A 27198-nucleotide genomic window follows, 5' to 3' on the forward strand; every position below is an offset into this window, starting at 1 on the left:
TTGTGACCTGATTGTAGCCTCGTTTATATCCATCATAGGCTTCTGTATCACCTGACAATTTATATGCATTATATGCAGTTTTTAGTAGCAATGGTTACATGGTGCAAGGAAGCCTCTGGCCTATGCTGCACCAACCAAGAAAAAAAAAATTAAATAAAATAAAAAAATAAGAATAAAAATAAAAAAATAAGAATAATAATAAGAAAATTAAAAAAATAAAACTAATAAGAGAAAAGGAAATAGACAACCTATGTATTTCCCTCCTCCTGTAGCGAATTATCCGGCTGACCGTTGAATTTCCCCAAACTGTCAGCTTCTATCACCCATGTAGATAACTTATTCCAGTAATTTATAACTCTCTGACTAAAATAAAACTTCCTGCAATCCAGTCTAAACATTTCCCCCGTAACTTGAAATTATGCCCCCTAGTTCTATAATCATTTATAACCATGAAAATTTCATCCTCATTCATTCTACTTATGCCTCTCAGAGCCTTAAACACCTCAATCAAGTCTCCTCTAAGATGCCTAGTTTACAAGCTCTACAACCGACATATTCGAAGTCCCCTCGTATGGACACCCTTTTCCAACCTCACCAGGCGAATTACTCGTCTTTGGACCCTTTCAAGAAGTACAGTTTCTTTCTTTAAGTGTGGTTGCAATACTTCAACACAGTATTCCAAGTGTGGTCTTACAATACCCTTATATATAATAGGATTTTGACGTCCTTATCTCTACTAGCAATTGTTCGATAAGTCATCAATTGGACACTATAGGTCTTCCTTGCAACCTGTCTACAATGCTCAGAGAACTTCGTGTTTAACCGTATCATAACATCCAAATCTCTTTCACCCTACTACCGGCTTTAGTTCAACTCCACCAAGTGTATAAGTTATTTTGGGGTTACTGTTTTCTTCTCTGCTACAAGTCTCATTAGTTTATCTGAGATTCATTTAGGTCTGTACCTTGAACTGTATCTCTTAGTTGGTATAAAAGCCTAGTAGCTTTTACAAGAATATCCCTGAATGCTTCCCATTTAGAATTTTCCATTACTAACTTCATCTGTTGGTCCTTGTGCATAGCGTTTAGAAACTGTCTGAGATCACTGTAGTCACCTTTATGAAAGCAAAACCCCTTTCTGTTGCCTTTGGCAGTAGGTATAACTTACAAGTAGTTACAAGTAAATCCCACATCAATATATTGTGATCATTGCCACCTGGTGGATCTTTTATCTGCAGATTTTTAATGCACAATGGATCACTGCCCATAATCGTATCAAGAGTATTGCTTTCTCTTGTTGTCTCTCTAAAATGGTGTGTAAGAAACAATCATCTAATAAATCCACAAGTTACAGTCTCCTATTATAAGACTCAGACATTGAGTTAATGGCCCAGTCTGTATGTGCTTCGTTATTACTCATCACAGTCATTAGGCCTATAGCATACTCCTGACTTCATTTTTGTTTTCCTAGTGTCACATTTTTGTTTTCCTTATGTCACACCAAACTGACTCAAAATTGCACTGGCCTCCAGTTTCCACTGGATGCATTGTCTTAGATTTTATGTGCTGCTTAACTAATAGCATAACCCTTCCTCCTGTCCTATCCATCCTTTCTGTACACATTGTACTCCCCATATTCAAATTCTGAATCCTTATATCTGAGTGAAACCATGTCTCTGATATCTCCACATTGTCTCCATTTGGTTTTTGATTAGTATTTCAAATTCATCAAATTTATTTACTGTGCTCATAGCATTAGTGTACATACAAATATACCTGCAACTATTTTTACTTTTAGTAACCCTAACACAACCCATGTATATGCTTGTTCCATGAGGAACTGCAGCAGTTCTTGAAATCCACAACATCTTGCTTTCCACAACATCTTGCTTTCCAGGCTCCTGCATGTTCAAAAAAAAAAAAAAAAAAAAAAACCCTGGGACTCACATCTGGTGAATATGGGCTTGGCACACCCAGGGTCCTGAGCTGGATATCATCATTCTTCTCTTCCTTGGTGATTTCCTTTTATTTCTCTCTCTCTCTCTCTCTCTCTCTCTCTCTCTGGGTAGTTCAGAAATTTTTTTTGGCTGTTGCAGCATAAGCTTCAGGCTCCCTTACATCATATGGCTAATACTATTATTACTACTAATAATAATAATAAATAGAAGCAGTGCAAGGATCACTTTCACCTCTGCCTTTATCTACTAGTTAGTCTGTGTTATCCCCTTTCCAAGCTAGCAGTTTTCCAACCTAACTAACAATGCTTTGATTCTATCAGCAAATATTCTTGCACCCCTTTTTTTGTTTAATTGTATGTCATATATTCCATACCAATAGAAACAGTCTCTCCTATTGACAAGCACAGACCATGCTAAGAAAAATTCTTTCCCATGAACTTTACACAACCTTTCCATGGCCAAAAAAAAAAAAAAATCAATTGAAATGTCTTTCGTCATGTATTCCTTCCTGTCGTGTGGGCGGGCAGAATTGCAAACACTTTCAATTTATCCTAACGTGCAACTTTTTCTGGACATTGCTCTGTTCTTGTACTTGAAAAACTATTGACAGGGATGGATAAGTGAAGTGGATTTTTTTTTTTTTTTTTTTTTGCTGATGCTGTATAAGCTTGCATTTTTGAATCATATACTAATTAAATAATCTCCTTCTCTTAATATCATTAGTGCCAATGTGTACAGCAATATCACCTTTTATTCCTTTAAAAGATATCTGGCCCACAACTTCATCAACTTTAGCCACTTTAAGAATAATGATTGTATATATTTCTTTAAAATCACAGCAAGAATAAGCATTAAATTAATTACTTATCTGATCATTAAAATATTGTATAATCCTGTGCAGGAAATGTTTGATTGTATAATAGATATATTTTACCCTCTTCATAATTTGTACATTGCTTCCCTCACCAATTTTGCATACTCATTGTAGCAAAATGATGAGCATGAGTAGTGTAACATGATGTTATGCTGTTGGACAGTGCTACCAACCTAGAGAGAATTATTAAAATACAGTTTAGTGGAACAGCTGTGATGATTTGATTTTAAAAGCTTTAATAGTAAAGTTTAGTCATATATAATTAATATGCTGTGTAGTTAAATTATGAATAAAACATGTTGATTTAAATATAAATTTCAATTACAGTCAATTGTATGCAAAAGATTATTGCACATTGCATATTACTACATATAATGCTAGATGTGATTAAAGGTTTGAATTTGACCAAGTTGAAAAATAGAATAAATGCTCATTCAAAAGTACACTGAGTGGACAGAAATCATGGGATACCTATCTAGTAATGGGTAGGCCCACCTTTCGCTCAGATAAGAGCAGTCACATGGCGAGGCATTGAGTCCACTAGTTCACAAAAGCATTCCATGGGTATTTCCATCCATGTTTGCTTCCCCGCTGTCCATAATTCCATCACATTCCTGGGTGGAGGATCCAATGCTCGAACGGACCTTTCACAGCATCCCAAAGATGCCCCACAGGGTTCATGTCTGGTGAACGGAGAGGCCATTCCATGGTGATAAAATCTGCAGAATGCTCTTTGAACCATGTTCTAGTCACCACAGCTGTGTGGGGAGGTGCATTGTCCTGTGGGTGCACGATGACAATGAAGGGATGCAGATGGTCTGCAAGGATGGACCCGTAACCTAGATCATTCAGAGATGTCTAGACATATCAGAGGTTCCAACGTGTGCCAGTTGAACACGCCCCAGACCATTACTGACCATCCACCTGCCTGAACAGTTCCTTGTTGACATGACAGGTGCATAGCTTCATGCGGTTTCCACCAGATATGCACCCTCCTGTCCATGCAAAATATCTGGAAATGGGACTCATTGGACCAGGAGACCCATCTCTAATCATTCAAGGTCCATTGCCAATGTTCTTTCGCCCAGTTGAGACATAGAATCCTGTGTCGTGGCATTAGCAATGGGACTCTGGCGGGTCAGCGGCTCCCATAACCTATTGCAGCTAATGATCACCTGATGATCTTGGTGGAGACGTTTCTGGCATCTCCCTCATTAAAGTTAGCAGTGATTTGTGCCACCGTTGCTCTCCAGTTGGCTGAAACAATGCGAGACAGACAACCACGTTCATCCACCACCTTTCTCCACCAACAGCACTGTCCGCAATGAGATGTTATTCCAGAAATGGCATATTCCCAATATACTCTCTAACAGGGATAGTGCAATTTCTGTACCACCTCCACAATAGAGTGACTGATGCGTCGGGCAACCACTATCATCCCTCTTTCAAAGTCGGTTGACTCACAATGTTTATCCATACTGACATTGAATTGCCATCTACGTGGATGCAGTGTACTGATATATCTTCCAAGCAGTGGGTTTGTTCACCAGCAAGAGGGGTGACAGCATCGTGTTGCCTAGGAACCAGGTATCCCGTGAATTCTGTGCTTTCAGTGTACATCTATCCAAAAAGGTTCATTGCTTATAAAATAATATTGTGGATTACAGGCCAGAACAAAAGGATCAGTGCAGAAGTAATTTCAGTGAATGTAATTACTTCTCTACTAATGGAAATAATATGGGAAGTTAAAATCAGTTTGGTGAGTTTTACTTAATATTTCACAGTGAAACTGCATACATTGAAATTTTATTCTTGTTGGGAAGATTCAACATATTTTGTATGTTTAAAAATAATGTACTCAAGTTAATTAAAGAAAAGTTCATATGGTAAATTATATACTATATATAATAATAATAATAAATAACACTCACTTATTATTATTATATGTATTACTGTGTATAGTATTTAATTTACCATATAGATAGAAATCATCTAACGTCCTTTCCCAACTATATTAAAGAAAATTTATCTTTGTTAAGCAACACGCACTACAATTTGAAGAGGACAATTTATACAAACTTTAAAGCAAATATTTTATCATACTAAAAGTTTGGCAATTAGAGTGAGAACAACTGACAACTTGAATGGAAAAAGGAAGTCACAAATATGAAATTTGATCTTTTAATGGGGAAAGTTAGGCAATTTTTCCTTGGGTAGTTCTTGTCAGTTTGTCGGGACAGACTGACAGGAACTACTCGTGCTGTCACTGTATATACTGTGCCAGTCAGTGACATCACTCCTAGGTGCTGTGGGATTTATTCACTCACGAGCCAAAAGATTATGGCTACTCCTGTCTCCACAAGTGAATGCATCCCACAACACCTAGGAGTGATGTCACTGATCAGCACAGCATATATAATGACAGCATGGGTAGTTTCTGTCAGTTTATCAGTATAAAGTCTGCAATGGGGAAAGGGAAGAATTTGATGGGAAACAATTTGCAGTGCTAGGAAGGTGAGGGCTGGCATTTTAGCAACAGGTATTGGCTATTCAAAGGCCACTGTAGTAAAGGTGTGGGAGTGGGCTGAAGAGAGAGATACACAACCACCCAACATGCTATAATGGGGAGGCCACCCCTGGTTGGCACGTGTTGTCTGGGACAGCAGATGATTCATGATCCCCGAGTTAATGGCAGACTATAACCAGAGTGCAGAGGAATGTTTCCGAGCACACCATCGAACAGATGCTCTTGCGGATAGGCATGTGAAGTAGGTGACCTGTTCATGTGCCCATATTGACCATCTGTTATCAACACCACCTGCAGTGTATACAGAAGCACCATTCCTGGACATTGGACAGCTGGAAAAGAGGCACCTGTTCTGATCAATCAAGGTCTAGGTGCATATTCTGTGGCAAAGAGGTGAACAACTGCAACCAGACTACATGGTTGGTTGAAATCAGGTCAGTGGCAGTAGTTTCATGGTTTGGGGGATGTTTTCCTTGACATCACTGGGTCCCTCGTCCCCATTGAGCACACCTTCATTACCAGATCCTATTATTTTGGACCATGTTTTGCTGTGCATGATGACTGTGTATCCAGATGACATTGGACTCTTTTAACAAGACAATGCCCTGTGTCAAAGGGCCCTTATTGTGCAGGAATGGTTGGAGAATCATGTCCAAGCATTTTGTGTAGTCCCCTGGCCTCCAAATTCCCCTGACTTCAGTCCCATCAAGAATTTGTGGGGTGTGGTGTAACACATAATTCACCAGTCCATTCTAGTGCCTCACTCCATTCCCAAACTCCAGAATGTCCTTCTGTTCAGCTAGTCCAGGATAGCTGAGGATACCTGCAATCCCATGGAGTTGATGCCACACCAGGTACACGCAGTTATCACAGCGAAAGGTTGTTCAACATGCTATTAGGCAGGTGGTCATAATTGTTTTGCTCATGAGTGTAGAATTGCAGATGTGAATTTGGCAGATTCAGACAAATAATAAACTTCTTGAATTAGTCACTGGAAAACCAGCGTACATCTGAATCAAAATGAAATGTACTAGTTGCTCTTGCAACACTGAGGATTGGTCACATTCATCTGATTTACTTTTATCTTTTCACAGCCTCAGACCAACCACAATAACAAAAGTATAACACTATGTTCACTGTCAAACATGTACTCATTGTCTGCCCAGTTGGAAATCCCAGTTGGGGGTCCTATGCCACAATAGGACTTAGCAGTCATCCTTTCAGTCACAGGCTGGATCCAAGAGCCAGTCGCTTTGAAATTCGCATGGATGATAAACCAGAAATAAATAGAAACATCTGACTTTCTTGAATTAATTCAATATTATAAAAAACTGTAAGAATGTCATGTTAAATTCAGACTAAACACTTCTAACTTCCAAAAAATTAGTTGCAAAATAGCCAAAGATGCTCTTGCACTCAAAGCTGTGATTTTACAGCCATTTCTTGTACCTGTTGGAACAGTGTGCCAAACATGTCAGCCTAAAACTTGTTGAAATCATTACTTTTTTCTCTCAAATCTGCTTCTGGCTCCAGCAGTCTGTTAACATCTAACAGCAGCTGAGCCTGCTTGCTAAGCAGTCAATCCCAATTTTACTACAGATGTTTCACTTCTATCCCTCACTCATACGTGCAATTCAGAATTATCTCACACAGGATTTGCACTATTATTTAATTAATTTATTAATGGTTTCTAGTATAGTTTTTTTATGTGTACCTGTTTGATTTATCTCTTATTGAATTTTGTTTCTTTATTGCTTTTCAAAGTTTTCATTAAAGTAATTTAATAATGATATGTTTTTATTAAAGTTCTGTTATGGTTTTTAGGAGCATTAGCAACTAAGGGCATATTGCTCCGGGGATATGTGGTGATCATTCCCTGACCTTTCCATATCCTCCGTATTTGGTGGTCATGGGCTCGAACCCCGGTCTAATCAAGAAGCGTGTGCTACGCACTGCTGCTCCTGCCCACCTGGCTACGGAGGTGCCAATATTATTAAAGTTCTATTATCAAAATATAAAAATATAATTTTATTATAATACTCTAATTAGATTATTTTTAATTCTGTTAACATATAATACTTTAAAATAATTAATTTTAACAGGTATCGATTTATTTATTAACTTTCACAGGTACTTCTCCATCTGTAGATGAAGAGCTCGTGAGGATAGTCAGTGGTTCTGGAGAATATGATATGGAACGTAATTCAAAGAAACTCTGCTCTCGCCAGAGAAGCAAATCTCTGGATTTTCTCTCTCACAGAGGTAATTTTTCTAGTTCCTTTTGTATTCCAATTTTAACATTTTCATCTTTGTAGTTTGTAGAAAAGTTGCTTGTTCTTTAATGATTTATATTAATTTTAAAAGTTCTTTTAAAATTTTTGAGTATTTTTCTTTATATTGGTATGCAAAAGTTGGGTGTACTTCTTCAGATGTCCTTGGTATCTCATCATTCTTATAAGGAAAGATTCCTAACAGAGATATGTGTATAGATATATGCTTTAAATTTTCTTTGTCCTGGAACCTTATACTTTATAGGCTTCTTAAAGTGAGGAGGAAGCAACCTATAATAATTAAAACTTTTGAGGAAATCATCTGATTTTCCTTTTTTTTTTTTTTTAATGAAGAATGATTCTTAATTCGATGCATTCCTTCTTTTGAGAACGACTTTCAGCCTGAGTCAATAAATTATTTCTGTCTTATGGCAGCACAAAGTTTATGGTCCATATATTCGAAGTGTGCTGAGACTGCCATATCATCTCTGTTGTAATGACACTTTGCTGCTGTGCAGTAGATCTGAAAATTAAAATCTCAGAGCATTTCTCACTCCCAAGGAAGATAATGAAGTAACATATTCAAAAATATGGATATGCATCTAACTTTAGGGTGACAGCAGTGCTGCAGAAGCTGTGCAGTTGTATACATGGAGGAAAATATTCCATTTGATGTCCACCAATCCTAAGCATATTTCTAAGTGTTGATCATCATCTACATAAGTGAGCTATCAATGTTTTTTTTTGTAGTGGCTCAGTTTTTGTCAATTTGATCCTGGGTTTTCACCTAATGGGTTGATATTCAAATTCAAACAATTTTTTTATCTGTACAGGCAAGATAAAAATGAAAGGATATATGCTGAACCATAACAGAGATAAACCAAACCAGAAAAAAATCAAAATAAAAACAAAAAGAGGCACTCTCAAAGGTTATTGATGATTTCTCAGATAACAAAGTTTCTTTTGAAGAATTTTCAGAGCAGAAATTTTTAATAAATCAAAATAACACAAATCATCCATACTCAAAATCTCATATAAATGAGTTACAAAACAAACTGGAAAGACCATCCAGGACCTTTTAAAACAGCAGGTTTGGATGATATTAACAACTGAACAAGAACTCATAATTATCACTGGAAAAGGGAAACAATGGATTGAACAACTCAGCAAACAATTTACCACAGTGTATAATTTGATAAGTAGTTCTATGAGCAGTCATGCTTTAAATTACGATGTGTACAGAATGGGAATTAAACTGCATGGTGGACACATCTAGTAGTAGTCTATTTGAATGTAGCACCATGAATGGAAATATTGATGTGAATAACATGGTCAATAAACAACTTCTGCTGTCAGATGCAATTTCATATAATAATACAGGTAGGACTCGGTTTACACTGGGGTTAGGTTCCTGAGATTTCCAGCGTAAAATGAAACAGCGTAAATTGAAGCAAAAATATAATGGGAACATATGTAAATACATTAGGTTGCGTTCCAAGATTTTCAGTAATCAACACAAAATATGTATTCAAAATGTTTTTTTTTATGAAATTTATGTATTGAAAATTGTATAATGTTTAAGAAAAAGAAAGAAAATTTACTGCTTTAAAAATGATAGAATAGATGTCTGTTTGGTTTTTTCTTTTCTGATAATAAGTTATAGTATGGCTGTAGAACTGGCTCATTTCCTCTCTTAATGGTTGAGCTCTGCTCCCAGTTGGCGGTCGTTGCTATAGAAGATCTCACATCCCTTATTAATAAGAGCAATAGTTTCTTGCATTGATTTTACTGTTAGTGTCCTAACCGACATTTCAGAGTCAGCTTCACTTTCCTCTGTGACTTTTTTGGACCGTTGTTCAGCTAACTGTTCTAAATATTCTGTTGAAAGCTCTTCACCATGACTCTCAAGGAGCTCATTTATGTCACCAACTTCTACATCATCTAGTCCTATTTCCCTTGCTATCTCTGTCACATTCTCTGTTATTGACACAAGGCTAGTGTCGTGCTCTTGCGAATCTGGAATGCAGTCAAGCCAAAGCTTACGCCAGACGCCATTCATACATGATTTTGCCACTTCACTTCATGCCGCTGAAACATTGGAGATCCCTTTCATGATGTCATATGACTTCCAGTAGTCTCTCAACGTGACATTATCAGACACTTGAATAGTCTCAGAAAATCCCTTGAGTGTTGTCCTTAAGTAATTAGCCTTGAAGGTGGATATTGCTCCTTGATCCATGGGTTGTAAAAGTCAGGTTGTGTTTGGTGGGAGGAAGACAATCTTGATCTCTAGGCCATTGGTATTCAAATCACTCAAATCTTGAGGGTGACCAGGGGCATTGTCCAGAAGCAGCAAAACCTTGTGGGGAAATCTATTTTTCGTACAGAACTCCTTTACCGCCGGGCAAAAATACGACATGTACCAGTCACTAAAAATTGTCTGTGTAACCCAGGCCTTTTTTGTTGGAACCAGAAGACTGGAAGCTGTGTTTTCACAATTCCCTTCATAGCACGTGGTGTTTCTGAATGGTAAACCAACATAGGTTTTAATTTGAAAGTTCCTGAAGCATTGCCACCCAACAACAAAGTCAAACAGTCCTTGGCTGCCTTGATCGTTCTTCATGAGCAGTGAAGGTATGGTTGGACAGCTTTTTCCAGTAGGGCCCATTTCATCTACATTAAAAACTGTCTGGGTTAAGCTTTTCTTCATCAACGAGTTTTTGAAAATAAATTGGAAATTCATTTGCAGCTGTAATATCAGCACTAGCTGCTTCTCCTGACATTTTAACATTATGGATTTTTGTTCTGTTCTTGAATCTAAAAAAACAACCTCTACTATCAGTAAAATCATTAGAACCATCCTCTTCACCACTTAACTCATCAAACAAAGATTTTTCTTTATACCTGATAAGTTTTTCTTTTAGAGGAAGATGACACTGGGTCATGTTGTCAATCCACGGGACAAGCAGCTTTTCCAGTTTTTCGACTGTTTTATTCCTGGAATAGTAGTAAGAGGGTCCAGCATCAGTATTGACCACTGATTAGGAAGATTGCTTGTGGTCTCAGCATTTTTCATTGTAGTTGTTACAGTTGATGGTGCTAAATGGAAGGCACAACACACGTCTGAACAAATTTCACCTTTCTCCATTCGCCGAATAACTCCCATTTTTTCTTTGATTGTCAATGATTTATGTTGTTTTTTAGTCTCTTGTCCAGATGCACTTGATAACACACGTTTTGGGGGCATGGTGATAGATATGTACAGTATCTGTATTTGAAAATACGTATTAATAAAAAGAAGTGTCCTGTACTCTAAACACCAGTGCATGTTTGTCAGTTCACTTGCAGTTCTTAGTTCGTGAAAATCTACATCATCTAGTCCTATTTCCTTTGCTATCTCTGTCACATTCTCTGTTATTGATGCAAGGGAAATGTCATGCTCTAGCGAATCCAGAAATTTGCTTTTTATCGTCACATTTTGTATTTTTTATTTATTTTTTTTTTTTTTTTGTTTAATTATTTAAATTTTAGGCCTTAGTTTATTATTTAGTATTATAGTATTTTTACAATGTCAGGACCATCTTGTCTAGAAAGTTGGGCAGAGTCATGACTCATCACCCCCCTCCAGTTGTGATTTATGAGAAGTGCAAAAGTGAAGTGGCATGAACCGAGTCCTACCTGTAATGCTAAATTGACATTCCCTGCAGATACCTTCTGCAGTTGCCATAACGAAGCACCCATGTTAATCGGTACCAAAAAACTGGAGCTTTTTTCTTCTCAATTTGTTGGAACCATTGTGTGCCAATGACATTGGTTGTATCCCAGGCCTGGATCACTAACAATCCAAACTGATATCTCATTGCCAGAAATATTGTCAACGTCTGTACTATCCATGCAGGACAACACAAAGCCATAAATCTAGAATGAGTCAATAATTAAGTCTGTTGCAATGCAATTTCTTGCCTTTGTTAATTGATAAATTGACACCTGCTCTTAATGATTTGTATGCTAATATGCAAATCAAAGTTGCATTTTTCAAGACTCATAAGTCTCCCAAACAAATGGATCAGTTAACAGAACCAGCATTCAATTCACTGCCCAATAAGCAGAGCTAGATATTTTGACCTGTCACAATCTTGTTGAATTTGAATGTTGTCTAAATACTCAGGGAGTTAATCATCTGAGTATGAACCTCATTTCCCTAATTTAGCAGTCAGCAAAGTCCCAGTCATGAATCTTTGTCATGCTTCTAAACATGAACAGACGTGCAATCCACAAGTGACAGTCCACCAAATTAGCAACCTTTCCTCCAAAATCAACCTCAGTTTTACCATCTCTGTTGCCATCTGAAAGTACTTTGTCAAGCAACACTTTTACCTTCATGGACAAAAATCCACACAACCTGATTCTGAAAAATCCAGACATACATTGCTCATGAATAAAACCTTCACCTTATGAACAAAACCAATGGATGATATTTCTCCTCTTGCATGACTAAGAAACTGTGAAATTGCACAAGTGTCTGTCGACTGTTGAAAATCACTGCATCACATGTCCAGTAAATTTCTTTCCCCAACTATGCTTATAACCCTGCTTTTCAATCACTGCCTATTCTGAGTATAATTTCCACATGGTCTAATCTTCTAAGATATCCAAAATCATCAACAGATAGATCAGCACTTATAAAAATTCCCTTTCAACCCACCCTTAGAGTTTTTACAGAAATATCCAGAGCCTCTGAAATAAGCTTGAGACCACTCAAACAACTTCCTTTCGTCCAACAACACAGATGTACTTTGTCTATCAGAAACATGGCTCGAACATGACCAAGAGTTAATAGCCTGTGCTTCTACCACCTGATTTTCATTGTTCTTCACATCAAGATCTCATTCCAGAGGCAGAAGCTTTCCCATCTTCATCAAATTTGCTCACACAATGTCTAGTAACTCTTTATTTTATGTTATGAAGCAGTACTCAGAGTGAAACCTGATGCCTGTTTAATCGATTTATTGTCATTTTATATTCCCCCATTTCCAAATATTGCAACAATTGATGATGCTACCTGCTGGATAATGAGTAAGTTACACCCCTCTGCTACTCATCTTCTCTGTGGCGATTTTAACCTTCCACCATATCGTAGCCCTCTCCTACAGTGACTAGTGAACAATCTCTTCCCATTAAATTTTACAATTGTTAATTAGAAGCCCACTAGCAGCACTAATAGTCTCGACCTCATTCTGTGTTCGGGCATTTGTAGAGTCACCATTCCACCTTCAAATCAGATCAAAACCCAGTTGTTACTTCTTTTACTGCCTATGTCTAGTTTCAATTGTTATAATGCTGTGGAGAAGAAGATCATATTTTCTCTGACTTTTCTTGATTCCAATAAGTGCCTTAAGGCAGCACGGTGTATTCCATGGCATGTGCTTGAAGGAAGTGGCCCAATCCTTGCAGTTGATCTAATCACAAGATGGATAAATACACTCATCCTCTATGCATTGGCCAAAACTATACACATTTCTCCAAGGACTAGAGTTTGGTGGACCAAAGATTTAGCATACAGTTTGTACAATAAGCAGTCCCTTCACAGGCAGTGGAAAATCTCTGGCACAACCCAAGATCGGATCCTATATTCCAGAGTAAGAACTATTTTCAACTGACTCAAGGCATCAGCCATAAAGAGTTACACCGATCCTACCCCTTTCTAAAAGAAAAGCACCATCCTTTTCCAGACACAGCATCATTAATTCAAATCTTAATCCAGATAACTGGATGGACCACATTGCCAGATTCAAAGCCAATTCCGCTTCTGTAGAACTACCTCTCCAATACTCTTTGAGTTTGCTCCTGCTGCTGATCTCTCCATTTCTGTCACCAGACAGCAACTTATAAATGCTATATACTCCCTGCATCTATCTAGTACAGTAGGTTGAGATAAGATACATCATTTCATTGAGTAGTGCCTTAGTCCATACATCCTGGATGCATTGCTCTCTAAAACTCAGTCCTTCCCACGATTATTCCCTTCCCAGTGGAATGAATACTCTGTAATTTCACTGCCCAAAGTTCAAGTGCCAACAAGCCCAAAGGATTTCAGACCAATCTCAACTTCTTCCACCCTCATCAAAGTCCTAGAAAAGGTACTCCTTGTAGAATTCAGCCAACAGCTCATGCCACTGAAACTAAAATAGTTCCACTTTGCAGTTATAAATAGATCAGCCAAAGAAAACTTCAGGGCATCGCTTCAGCATAAGAACTCTTTATTAATTGTTTGTTCCTCTGGAGCATATTCATGATGGACTGCACTCTCAAAAAAATGCTTGCATTGTGGCCTTTGTTTTTCTGCATATTTACCATGCATTTTTTGGGTCAAGGAAAAGGAGTTTTCCATTAGGATGACTGCTGTTTGGTTTCAGTATCATACCTCTAACCCTCATTTCATCTTCAGCTGTTGAATGTTCAAACTAATTGGAAGTGACTTGCTGGTGATGTTCACATTGTTTCTCCATTAAGAGTCGTCACACAAACTTTGCAGAAATGCACTGTGTTCAGTTTCTCTTAAAGTGGAATGACATGAAGTGAAAAGTTATTTATAGCCCATTGCAGAATCTAAAGATCATATGCTACCTTAAGAAGATCAGATGTTTCACTTGTGGCTTTTCCAATTTTAAAGCAAAATTTAACACACGCACACACATGTGCGTCATTCAGTGTATTCAAACACATTTAAATATGATGAGATATGAAAACATGTCATCATTATCAGCTGACAATAATAAGCTGCCATAAGTGAGTTCAGCTGTTCAGCTTACCACATGGTGGTAAGGAAGAGACATGTCTAAACTCTTTTATAGTGTGCTCTACTGTCTCAATGAGCCTGAATAAGAAGTGTAATGTGGATAATTTTTTTGAACAGGCCTTGTAAATACTTCTCAATAAAACAAGTCTTGTGGAAATAAGAATGATGTGAATGGCTTGAAAGTATCATCTCTTTAAGGAGATTTAGACATTAGTGCAAATTCTTATTGTGGTTAGCTTGCACCAATTTTATCTATATAAAAAGTTTAAATTTTCTTATTTCCTTATTTTATTTTCCTTATTAAATAAATTTCCTTATTTCCAATTTACTGGTTTCATGAATATTCATGGCCACATTTACTTCACTTGATTAAACATATCCTCATCTGTATGATAAATGTTTATAGCATATATGGGAATATTACATAAAGTATGGTTAAGAAGTTGTTGTTGAAGCATAGTTATTCATATGATTTACTATAATTTATTTTAATTTATAGCAGAGTCACCTTGCTTCTCTGAATCATCAGAATATCGTAGTAGATCTCCGTCCCCAACTCCTTCAAGTGGCTTAGAAAATACAAGTATTAAAGATTCTCCAATGCAAATTGATGTTTTGGTTTCAAGCACAGACAATTCTTGTAGCAATTCAGGTACGAATTGATCTTATTCAGATTTTGTTGTATAGGGTATTTATGACTTTTTATAAGGGTTGTTATGGAAACCATTCATTTCCATATATTAAAATACTAAGTAATATGGTTTTGTTTTTTAAGGGATCTATATTTTTGCAGAACACAACAGAATAGTGTATGGTGAATAGAGGAGGATGTGTTTTCCATCTGAAACTGGTGCCACTTTGATGCAGTTACAAAAACACCGCCAAAAACATTGGCGCTGTTTTTGTTTGGTGTGTAAAATTTGAGCATTCAGTGGCCTGTTATATGAATAACCTTCGTATTCATGTATTTATATTTGTGTTATTCATTTTTATACTTTCATTATACCGTATTTATAGGATTGTTGTTCCTTAATTTGTGTTCCAGATGTTATAGTGAAGACTTAAACACAAATATAACCACTTTGTCTTATTTTAGGTGTGGTCATATGCGACACACCTAAAATGAAACATAGCAGGTCGGATGACAGTACAGGGAGATGGGCCAAGAGATCGATCAACCTTAAGCCTGAAGATTGAATTCCACAGTGATTCTGTAAATGTAACACTATTTTATAGTGTACTACTCGATAGTTCTTGTATTTGTAATCACCCTGCAATAATAAAAACATTAATTTATGTGGAAAAACATGCATTATATTTAAGCATCCACATAAAGCTCTCTCAACATATTTGGTGGAAGTTATAATTTCTTATCACAGTTTACCTTCTTTAATAAATTACATTTGAGAAATCTCCCAATTTGATATATCATTCCAATGACTGGATTCTATATCAATGTTGTCTGGCATATGCCAATTGATCTGGGATGAGTTTACTGAGTGTAGTTTATTTCTGCTACCAGTAAATGTTCATATTGAGGTTGCTATTAACCTTTCTTTTTTTTTCCAATAAATTAAAATTTATATTCATTCAGCTCCATTTGTATTATGATATTGTAATATAATTTTGCTCTGTATTTGCACAGAAATATTGGTACGCCTATTCATTATCATATCAGATAAACCATCTTCGAATTAAGATGAAAAAATGGAAGAGGGAGGTGTTGATACTGAATAGGATTGATATGCACAAGAGATTGAAATATAGAGAACTGAAACATTTGGATGAAGGAATGCAGCATTGGTTCTGTTACTGTTTGAGAGAGACTGTCATCTGTGATAGTGTTTTCCAAACGTTAATGGCAGGTAAACCGGACCTTTTTTTTTACGCAAATATTTCCTTCTGACATATTTACATGAAGTATGAAAAAAATGTATCGAAATTAATTCAAATATTTTATCATTGGTTTTGTCTCATATCTGTGCAAAGTCATTACTAATTGCAAAAGCCTCAGCATCTCGACCAGCTGGGTAGGTGTGACTAGAAAATGGAAACCAGCCGGAGTTATGAACATTAAAATCACCTAGTAAAATTACCTCACTGTTAGGAAAGTTGCAAAAAGAGCAAGTCAAAGAGCTCCAAGTGATTAGTGGAATTGGGAGTACCGTAAGAAACAAATGAATTTTACACAATTAGGTAGAGAGACTTTAAGCCAGAGAAGATCGAAAAGAAGAGATTCCAAATTACCAAGTTTCTGACAGGGAATATCAAAACGGACATATGCACAAGCACCTCTTTCCGGCAAAAGGAATCATACAGCGAATAATTTGGGCAACTGAGGTCAGCAGTAGTTGAATCAACCAATAACTGAGATTCTGGCAGAAAATATTTGTGGGGTTTGGCAGGCTGCAAGTGGAAATGGACATTGTTGAGATTAGAACTGAGACCACATATATTTGTGAAATGAACTAGGAAGTGTTTGGGGGGTTTAGGTCTTTTCGCAGATAAGCTTACTCTATTAGTTTGACAATTCATGGTGTATTCAATAATAAGAAAAAATGGGAGAGACATGCTGTATGAAGTAATGAAATTTTTAGATATGGCATACACATGGTAAGAATATACTCAGATCCTTGACATAACGTGGGATCGACAATATTCCCCGCGCAAACACACTACTCTGACTCCCTCCAGTCATTATCTGGCAGAGTAGAGGTAGCAAGATTATACACTAGCTGATCTGGAAGCCTCCTAAAGAGTTCCCAATCAGTTCGGTCCGGTGTACTAACTAGCGGCTGGCCTGCGAACACCGTTTTATAGCTGTACCCTCAAAATATAAGGAAGATTGGATCTTGCCATGATGTTCTTCATAACCTCAAAAGTCATCAGTCATACTGCATGATGGAAGAGATGGGGAAGGGTTGACCAGAACTTAGCTCTGGAGACTAAACATGGATTCCACCACTTCAAGCCTCCATAAGCAAAGTGGTGGTATTGCACCGGTTGATGAGAGTCATCTACCACCTAAAATCTCGTCCTTTATCTAAACCTTGGTTTTCTAATAAATGTGCTAAGGCTGTTCAAGAGAAGAACTTTGCATATCGTAATTGCCTTGTTTCTAATCTTCGGTTTCATTTTCTGCCTACACCAAAGCTCACAATGATTGTAAAGCACTTATTAATCAGTCCAAACTAGAATTTGAACGCACTAAGAGTAGAAAACTTGCTTCTTGCCCTAATGATAGCCGAGCATTCTGGTCTTTTGCCAAAACTATTGGCTGCAACTTTTGCCCATCTCTGCTCCCACCTCTGTCCAAACCAGATGGTTCTGTTTTCACTTCAGCCAAGGATAAAGCTGACCTGCTAGCATCCCATTTTTCTTCTAACTCATGTATTAATGATCTTAGTAAAACACCTCCCACCATTCCCAACACGGTCCATTCAATGCCTCCTGTGGTCGTCCGTCAAAAGGATGTCAGAAGGATTTTGAAGAATCTTGATGCTAAGAAAGCTCCAGGTCCTGATGGTATTTCTCCACTTGTTCTCAAAACCTGTGCTCCTGAACTTACTCCTGTTCTTTGCCACCTTTTTTCACTTTATTATTCCAAAGGTTGTTTTCCTTCTACTTGGAAATTTGCTCACATCTAGCCAGTCCCTAAAAAGGGTGATAAATCCCTCTCATCTAATTATCATTCCATTGCAATTACTTCTACTCTTTCTAAGATAATGGAGAAATCAATTAACTGCCAACTCTTAAACTATCTAGAAACCTTCCATCTGATCAACGATCGCCAGTATGGATTCTGTCAGTGTCGATCCACTGGTGATATTCTGGCTTATGTTACCCCTTTATGGACAAATTCAATGGAAAAGTTCAGTGAAACACAAGCTGTTGCTCTTGACATCTCAATTGCTTTCGATCTTGTTTGCCATAAACGTCTTCTAAACAAGGTTCCATCTAATGGCTTGCCAACTGTTTTTTGTATTAGGTTATCCAGTTTTCTCTCTGATTGCTCACTGAAGGTCTCTGTCTTCTAACTTCTCCACTAATGCTGGGGTTCCCCCAAGGTTCAGTTCTTTCCCCCAACTCTTTTCCTCTTGTATATCAGTGACCTTCCATTGACTGGAAATCCTATCCACAACACTACACTATACAGACCACCACTAAAACTGACACTGTCTCTGGCCTTTACAGAGTTTGTACTGCAATACAGAGTACAAGCAGTTCTCGCTTCTCGAATATCCGCTACCAATTGTTTAAATGCTGATCTCCAGGTAATTCTTCAAATGGGGCAAAGACAACTTAGTTGATTTCAATCCTTCATTAACTCAGTCTTGTCTTATATCTCGCAAAAAGGAGTGTTCTGCTCCTATACTTATCTTTGGTGACACTCCGATTTTTTGGCAAAATGATATATCTCTTTTGGGGATTATCCTGACTTCTAATCTCTCTCTTGGCACAAGCACATTACAAATATTGCTTCCTCTGCATCTAAAAAACTTGGTTTTCTCTTTCGCTCTCGGCGTTACTTTTCTTCCAAACAGCTGTTCACTCTGTACAAATCGCAAATCCGCCCTACCATGGAATATTGTTCCCACATCTGGGGCAGTGCCCCCAAAACCTCTCTCAGGCTTTTAGATTCTATTCAGAAGAGGGCAGTTTGGTTAATTAATGACTCCTCTCTAACACCATCTCTTCACTCGCTGTCTCATAGACGTACTGTTCCTGCTGCATGCCTTTTCTTCAGATACTTCTATGGGCACTGTTCTTCTCAATTGGCTTCTATAATTCCTGCTCTCTCTCTCTCTCAAAACAGTCCGATAACTTGCTGCCACCAGCCAACATCCATTTACTGTCCAACTTCAAACTCAGAGAACAAACTTTTCATCTGCCTCGTTTATTCATTCAACTGAAGTTTTCTGGAACACCCTTTCTTCATATGTATTTCCTGAAAATTGCTGGAAAATTATAGAAGTTCAAGTCTAATGTGAAAAATATCTTCTTTCGTCTTCTCAACCTCCAACCCAAGCACGGTACTAAGTACTATATGTTCTAATACCTCTCATGTTTGGGGTTTTCATAAAAAAAAAAAAAAAAGATGGGTTCCTTCTACAGGAGTGTTCCTTTATTTTCTTATTTCCAAGTGGAAGGTCTTCCTGTCATCCTCTTTATTTTATTTTCATCTGTTCCTCTCCTCATCTGTCTCCCCTGCTCCCTTTTTCAATTTCTAGAGTGTTCCCTCCCTGGCAAGCTCAGGCATCATCCAGGGTTCACCCCTGCCAGAGCTCTTTCTGTTCCCTACTGTACCTAGTCTTCCCCCCCTCTCCAGGGGGGGAAGACTAGGTACAGTAGGGAACAGAAAGAGCAATGATGTGGGGGTCTCAGTAGGGGCTTTCATTGGCTAAATGGCTAGAGTAATAACAGGCCTGCACAATACAACACTACACTACACTATACAGACCACCACTAAAACTGACACTGTCTCTGGCCTTTACAGAGTTTGTACTGCAATACAGAGTACAAGCAGTTCTCGCTTTAAGAGTTCCCAGGTTTGCAAGTTTTTTCCCCTAAGTATCAAGTATCAACAGAATTGAAAATATGTACATTAATTGCAAAAAATTAATGTTAAACATTAAAAAATACTGCATTCAAAACCACGTGCATAGCTATACAATACAGTGTACCCATTTACGATATTAATCAGTTCCAGAGACGCCATCGTATCAAATACTGTAATGTGAACCGAATAACACATTGTTTTTTGGTAATTAATTTTGAAGATCGTGGAAGTTGAAATTTTCGCTGTATAACTAAGCTATTTATCTCTCTAAAATGTCATTTTTAAGGTCAAGAGCGTGACCTTAAGGCCATATAAAAGGTCTGGAGTGTGGTTTGTAAATTGTATTAGTTACCAATTCAAATCATTAAAATGCACTACACTTTCATCGTTATCATATGTTCTGTTATAAGAATCAATTTTAAGCGCCTTTGTGATATTTTTCTAAAGCACATTTCTGGAGGTCACGACCATAAAACGATAAAAACAATTTGCACTTTCCGGTTTATTTGGATTTTCTGTTACTGCAAGCAGTTATAAACGGGGTAAACTCTATCTTCTTGCATTTGCGAAAATACTGATAGCTGGAATTGTGCAGTTTTTTTTATGTTGTTATGGTGAAATGTGTTTCCCCTTTATTGAAATCTTCAATCGTATAAAAAACATAAATAAATTTTCAGAATCTTCACTTCATTCCTGTTTTTTTTTAAGCTTCGTAAACTTGTTATCCGCGCGAATCGTGTTAGTTGCAATTTGTGTGTACCATTAAAAAATGCTTATGCATGCAATTGCGAAATTTATAATTAAGAGATTATCTTGGAAACAATCACCTCTTGAAACATTTCTGAAGATGACTCCTTGTGCAACAAACCAACAATTTCTGAGCCAATAATAAGTGATCAATGAGAGTGCATTTAGTTGATGGTGATGAAGAATAAACATTCTTTAACATTTGTAAGTTGTAAATAATTTCTGTATTATTATAATTTGCTTGATTTTACAGGCTACGTTTTCATTTCTATGGATAAATCAATCATTGTTTAAACAAACTAATTAGCTAACTAATTTCATTGTTGAGAACTGAACCCCTATTTTTAAACTTATGTCTATGGGAAATAAATTCCCGCTTTACGAGCGCATGCTAGGAACGAATTAACCCAAAGTCAAGAACTACCTGTATATAAATGTGGAGTTTGGGAGGACCCTGGTCCGTTTGACAATCAACACTACACACTATACCCCTCCACTACCATAAGGAGGTAGGCCAGATGTGGAAAAGTCTCCGGGTGAGGTAAACCTTGGAAGTTGCCTGAGCTTGCCAGGAGGGCCACTAAAAAAAAAAAAAAAAAACCAACCAACTCTGGAAGTTTTTATTGGAAAGGAGCATGGGGTGATGATAGTTCAAGTATTGGAGAAAAGGTGAAGATAAAGAAGGTGGTGATAAAAAAAAACTGGAAAACAGAAGTTATAGGGGACAGAGGGTTACCCCCAACGGAAGAGACCCATCTTTCACATGGGAAGGGGTGGACTGTCGAGAAGTATTTGTGCAGTTCCTTTTATACCAAATAAACGGATAAAAATGTATTATTTTCTTTTTTTCTGAATTTCTGCATTCCTCATTTCTAAGTCACCAAAATATTTAATTTCTGCTCTGTTTGATTCACTAAATTATCTTTCACCAAATTTTTGCATACAATGAAATGTCATGCACCAAATCATTGCATACAGTGGATCGTCATACACTGAATTTTTGTACAACAAATGGAACCATGTAAAGAATACAGCAATGCGATTGACTTCCAGTAAAAAATACAGTAATGAATATACTTATTTCTGATCCCTCAGGGATCCGAAATGGCAGAAACTTTCTCACCCCATTCCACATAATCTGGGCTTAACATCTTTTGATTATCATTTCTTCAGACCAATAGAAGAGTTTTCAAAAAATTTCAAAATAATGAGTCATCAAAGCCATTTCATTCTGTTTCTAACAACTACAAAGGTTCAAAAAAAAAAAAAAAAAAAAAAAATTTTGGAATTTAGCAGAAAGATTAGTGCCAATAAAAATTTGGTTCATTATATTTTTTGAACCACCCTCTTATTTTGAAACTTTGTGCTATTAATTACAATAATTAGTTGTATTCAATGAAACTAAAGAAACTAAAAACAGTTGTTATAATATATTGTAGTAATAGAACACTCTAAAAACTGGGAAAACTGGAAGATAGAAAATTGATTCTCTTACTGGAAAACTGTTGCAACCATTCCCAAGCTAGTTTCTGGGAATGTTTTACCAACTTTTTTCTTTGTCTTTTTTCCTTTGTCCCATAGGTTATATCCTTCAAAATTACACTAGAAGGATACAACCTATAGAACAGAGGAATCTGATAAGTCAAGACAGGACATTCAAGATTGGTAGTGAATTTTCAACATTAAAAATACAGCTTTTACTTTTGCTTTGTATACTGTTTTTCATATGATTTAAGTTAAACTGATACTTTAAGAACTGAGAGGAAATTATGGCTGTTTCTAATGTTCATTTATAAATTATGTGGTGAAGGTGATTTGATTTGAGGACTTCAGTATTTAGCATCGAAAATTACCCATTGCAAAAAATTATTAATCTCTCAGTTATGTATTGCCCACAGTCATAGCAATAACAGTGGCACCTGGTCAGACAGGCCTAGTGCTGCTTTTTATTTTTTTAAAAAAGTTTTTGATGTTTTGAATTTTATTTGTATACCAGTGCTTGACCTTCTGCTATCTTTCTAAATGAAAAATTAAAAAACTAAAACTGTTTTGTTTTTTACACCTGTTATTTTCAACAAAACAATTTTTTTTTTTTTTTTATTCATTCTACTGAAAAAATATTTTAACATAAAATATAAACATGAAGCTGTTAGTCTCTTTCATTTTCAGATTTATAAAATTTAAATGCACAAATTCAGTATTATATGTGCATGTTTGTTTATATAATAACTTAAACATAAAATGAACAGTAACTAACATATCATAACAATAGCATCATCAGTTTACACAAAACTAAAACCAAAAATAGTAACAGAAATGATGACAGCTGGCTTCTTCATATATTTTTCATATTTAATTCTGAGTAAAAAGTAATGTCACTTGCAAAACTGCTCAAATAAGAATGTGCAAAATTAGGAAGGCAGATAAAGTAGCAACCACTAATCTTGAACTGAATTAATGTGCAGTAGATGTTTCGCTGTGGGATCTCAGACCAGGTGTCACCATGGCAAACTGTGTTCTTCCTGCAAACCCAGTATGACATCTAAATGATAACATCAGAAGATTGAGTTGAAACAAACATATTGAAGCAGTATATGGTTTTTTTAAAAATGATGCTGAAATTATAGACAGGAAGTGAAGTCTGAGAAGCTGAAAGAATGTGACAAAAGCTGAAGAGGAAAGCATTCATGATAAGAATAAAATAATTGGCTTATGATATTTTATTATTCAGTACAATCATAAAATTTTCAGAAAACAGCTCTTCATATTTTACATTCTGTTTTCATGCAAAAAATGGTAAGTCAGCTAAGAAGGCTGATATCCATGATTCATTCAAGAGAACTCTTAAGTGCAGTAAGATTCAGTGGATGTTGAGAGTTGAGGTTCTTTTTTTCATAGTACATAGTAAAGGGAAAAGGTGCGATATCAATTTTTCAGTGTAATGTAAATAACTCCTTGATAAAGTAAAATTCTTGTTATTACTATGCAATCTATTTTGTGAGAAATAAAATAAGATTTTTTTTTAAATTTAAATGTTCATCTTTTCTTTTATATACCTTATACATTATTAGAAATTGGAGAAGAAAAGCCATTTAAAAATAGTCAGAAAATAACCTCTTGAATTGCCTTAATAAATGAAAATTTACACAGTTGTAATACACATGAAATAACTTTTGTTTATCCAGTGAATTACTAAAGGAGTGACAGATGCTTGAAATATTGTATTATAGGATTGTTTTTCTCTAAAAATAGGTGGCACGACTGTGGTTAGTTCACATTTCATATCCAATTTACAGGAACCTCTATAAATGGATTTGTGAGATAATATTATCAGTATTATCTTTATGTACAATTCTCAGATATCTGAAACTCTTATTGACTGATTTATTTCTTATCATAAGCTCTTGTTCCATATCTGAATTCAATTTTCAGAATTGACATTCAAAAATTACCTTCAACTCAAATAATAAACACGTTTGTAGATATCCTCCTTTCAGGATTCAGTGTCTGTAGTATTGTGCAGATGCCATTCTTAATGAATTTTGTCAGTAATTAATAAAAAATGATCTGAAAAAAAAATCAAAAGTTGAGTTTAGTGTTTCTGTTGATTTTTTTATAACTTTCATTAATGAAGAGGTTACAAAACATTGAAAGAAAACTAGCAAATGTAAATATCAGTATAGAGAAAGAAAGAGATAAATAGTAAATTATCAAAAGCACCACTAGGTATAAGACTATGGACAAGTGATGTTGACAGTATTGAAGAACAGTGCATAGAGAACATACATTTCTGATATAGGAATGGTGATTATAAGGAGAAAGCTGTGAACAGTGGCTCTATGCTATTATAGGTGTAGTTTTCAGTGGATCCCCACCTTTAATGCTGGAGAAGTGACCTAGTGGTAGAGTAGGATGACTATATAACTTTATCTTTAGTTCTTGATCTTTGAAATGTTGATTGGTATTTCTTAGATTAATGTCATTATTTAAAGAAAGCAATGATTCCTGAATTAATGGGATGAATCAGCAGTTGGGTTAGCAGTTATTGAATGAAATGTAGGGTATTCTGCCAAACACTGATTTCTCTGGCATATTGCTGATGGGCCCCATAATATCAGGGAGCAAGAGATGAGTAAGATAATTATATGAACTAATTAGTCAGTGATATAGGTCTGTATTATAGGACTGCAGGGGGTTATTTACAGTCAGTAATCTGGCAAAATGTAGCAAATTCCAAATCAGAGAGGAGAACTTTGTGTTGGATGATACTGACATCAAGATTACAATCATTTGTTATTTTTTTTATTTACAGCTTTTGATCTGAATGGCTATTGAATGTGCCTACTTTTATTTCTGTTGATAGCAGTATTAGGAAGCACCTAAATTTAAATGAGTTTGCTGCCCAGACATGCAGTTAGTAAACATTTTTATTGCTTAATCTGAATATTGTGTATTTTTGTATGTCATCATTTTTCTCTTTCAGTTTTAAAGTAACAAAAGGTTTTAAAAATATTAATAGACTTCAGTCTATGGTATTTTATAATATCTACCTTTAAGCTCACTCATGGTTTTTTTTTTTTTTTTTTTTATAATTTTTTTGTACTTGCAGGGTTAAAGAAGTTTAAGCACCAGGAGATTTAAACTTTAATTTGAAGGAGAATTAGGTGGAGGACCAGTAATAGTTTTACCATTTCCACCTGCTCTCACAAATGGTGTTACATACTATCCCTGAAGTATCACTTTGGCTGATGTTCATATATGCAATACAGTTGCCTTACTGTGTTTTGATATGGTTTAAAATATTGTCAATGAGTTGCATCTGAAAAAGTAAAAGTTTGTTTGTAATTTCTGTCACAGGATGTATTCAGTAGATGCAAGGAGTGATCATTAACACAAATAATAAACTTCTCTATAATGCCAGTAATTTTGATAATCAGAAATGCAGTGATAGCATCTTGAGCTGTTTTTGATGCTTATGAGGAGGTGGTGGTTTCATTTTTTTTTTTTTTTTTTGTTGAAATATTGTGAGTGTCATCAGTCTCTTCAGGATTGGTGCAAGCCATTCAGCTATAAGTTTTGTCTGAAGATATGGGCTTCATAATGCATTTTTATGCATGATGGCTAATTCAAGATCACCAAATTGGTGCTTGTAGCTTCCTGTTTTTTTTTTTTTTTTTTTTTTTTATCATATGTTGAATCTAATGCAATATCTGGACGAGTCCATCGAAATTTTCTAAGATGGTAAGACCTTGATTAATGTATTTAAGGAATAAAGTTATACTGTTTCTTTTAAGATATAGAGAAGACTACTTGCCATTTTCCAAACTGTAAAACATATTCTAGAAATAGCATCTGTTGATGCAGACTTTGATACCTTTACATGAATATCTAATTTTCATTACTGTCTATGCACATTATATTCCCTTTGTGCTTTCTTGTTTGCAGTGTTTGACTGTGTCATCTTTTCTACCAAGAAAGTGCATTTTTCAAATAGTACAAGTTAATATACATATTGCATTACATTCCTGACACTTGATTTTTCAAATTTCTCTGATTAATGTAAATGAAAAGTAAAATAAATAATAAACTTGTTACCAATTCATTAATGGTTAATATTTAAAAAGTAATTATTTTCCTTCACTGCACCTCACAGAGCAACCGGGTTACCTATCAACATGAAATTTGGTACCAAGGTTACTAAAGATATTCTAAATAAATCCTGAAATTCCAAAGGGGATCAGTGTTTCTATTCTAAATTTATAACAGTTTTTGTGTATAAGGGAACTAGGGGTGGATATACCAAACCTAAATTGCACAAAAAAAAAAAAAAAAAAAAAAAAAATTGATAGATAAAACAACCCCAACATTTTTACTTGACTATCACCGGGCTAAAACAATTTGATTATAACATATTGATTATATAGCTTATAATAGCATATTGACATGTAAAAAAAAAAACTCCTTTCTTTTAGAACTTAACTTGATAAGAGAATCCAAAAGCAAATTAGAAAAAATTGTCCCTTAAAAAAAGCAAGTTGGTATACAGTGTCCAGTCAAACATTATAATCACCTATCTAATAGCGGGTGTATCCTAAAGTACTGCTGCCACACGGTGAGTCATGGGCTGAACTACAGCACTGTAGTTCAGGTGTTAACCAGTATTGGACATCCATCCCTTTATCAAAGTCCATCAGATCATGTCCCTGGCCCACGTTGATCAAGTACCTCATATGAACCACATGCCACAAACCTACAGTATTACGGGTGCTGGTTCTCACCACAACACTTGCCGCCAACTGGGGAGGAATGGCCAATTGCCAAAACCTGGGGGTGATTATATTGTTTTTACTGAACAGTGTATATAGTACATCGAACATACCTTGTGTAGAAATTTTATTTCTGTAATTTTAACACCTCTAAATTATAAAAATTTTTGCATTAATATATAGTGACGTGTGTTCTTT

The 27198-nt window shown here is 36.0% G+C and overlaps 1 protein-coding gene across 5 annotated transcripts in view; it reads left to right on the top strand.

The window, feature by feature from the left end:
• LOC150085023 (ral GTPase-activating protein subunit alpha-1) overlaps positions 1–27198 on the top strand; it is a 529619-nt gene that overhangs the window by 245160 nt on the left and 257261 nt on the right. For 4 of the 5 annotated variants that reach the window (XM_090376739.1, XM_090376741.1, XM_090376742.1 and 1 more), the window contains 2 exons: positions 7489–7620; positions 14927–15079. In XM_090376739.1, the coding sequence (XP_090232865.1) occupies positions 7489–7620; positions 14927–15079 (285 nt within the window). The remainder of the gene's footprint in view (positions 1–7488; positions 7621–14926; positions 15080–27198) is intronic. The other variant, XM_090376740.1, reaches the window with a different exon arrangement.

Source organism: Mastigoproctus giganteus, chromosome 6 (assembly GCF_048544385.1).
Source record: "Mastigoproctus giganteus isolate SK-2022 chromosome 6, ASM4854438v1, whole genome shotgun sequence".
NCBI lineage: Eukaryota > Metazoa > Arthropoda > Arachnida > Uropygi > Thelyphonidae > Mastigoproctus > Mastigoproctus giganteus.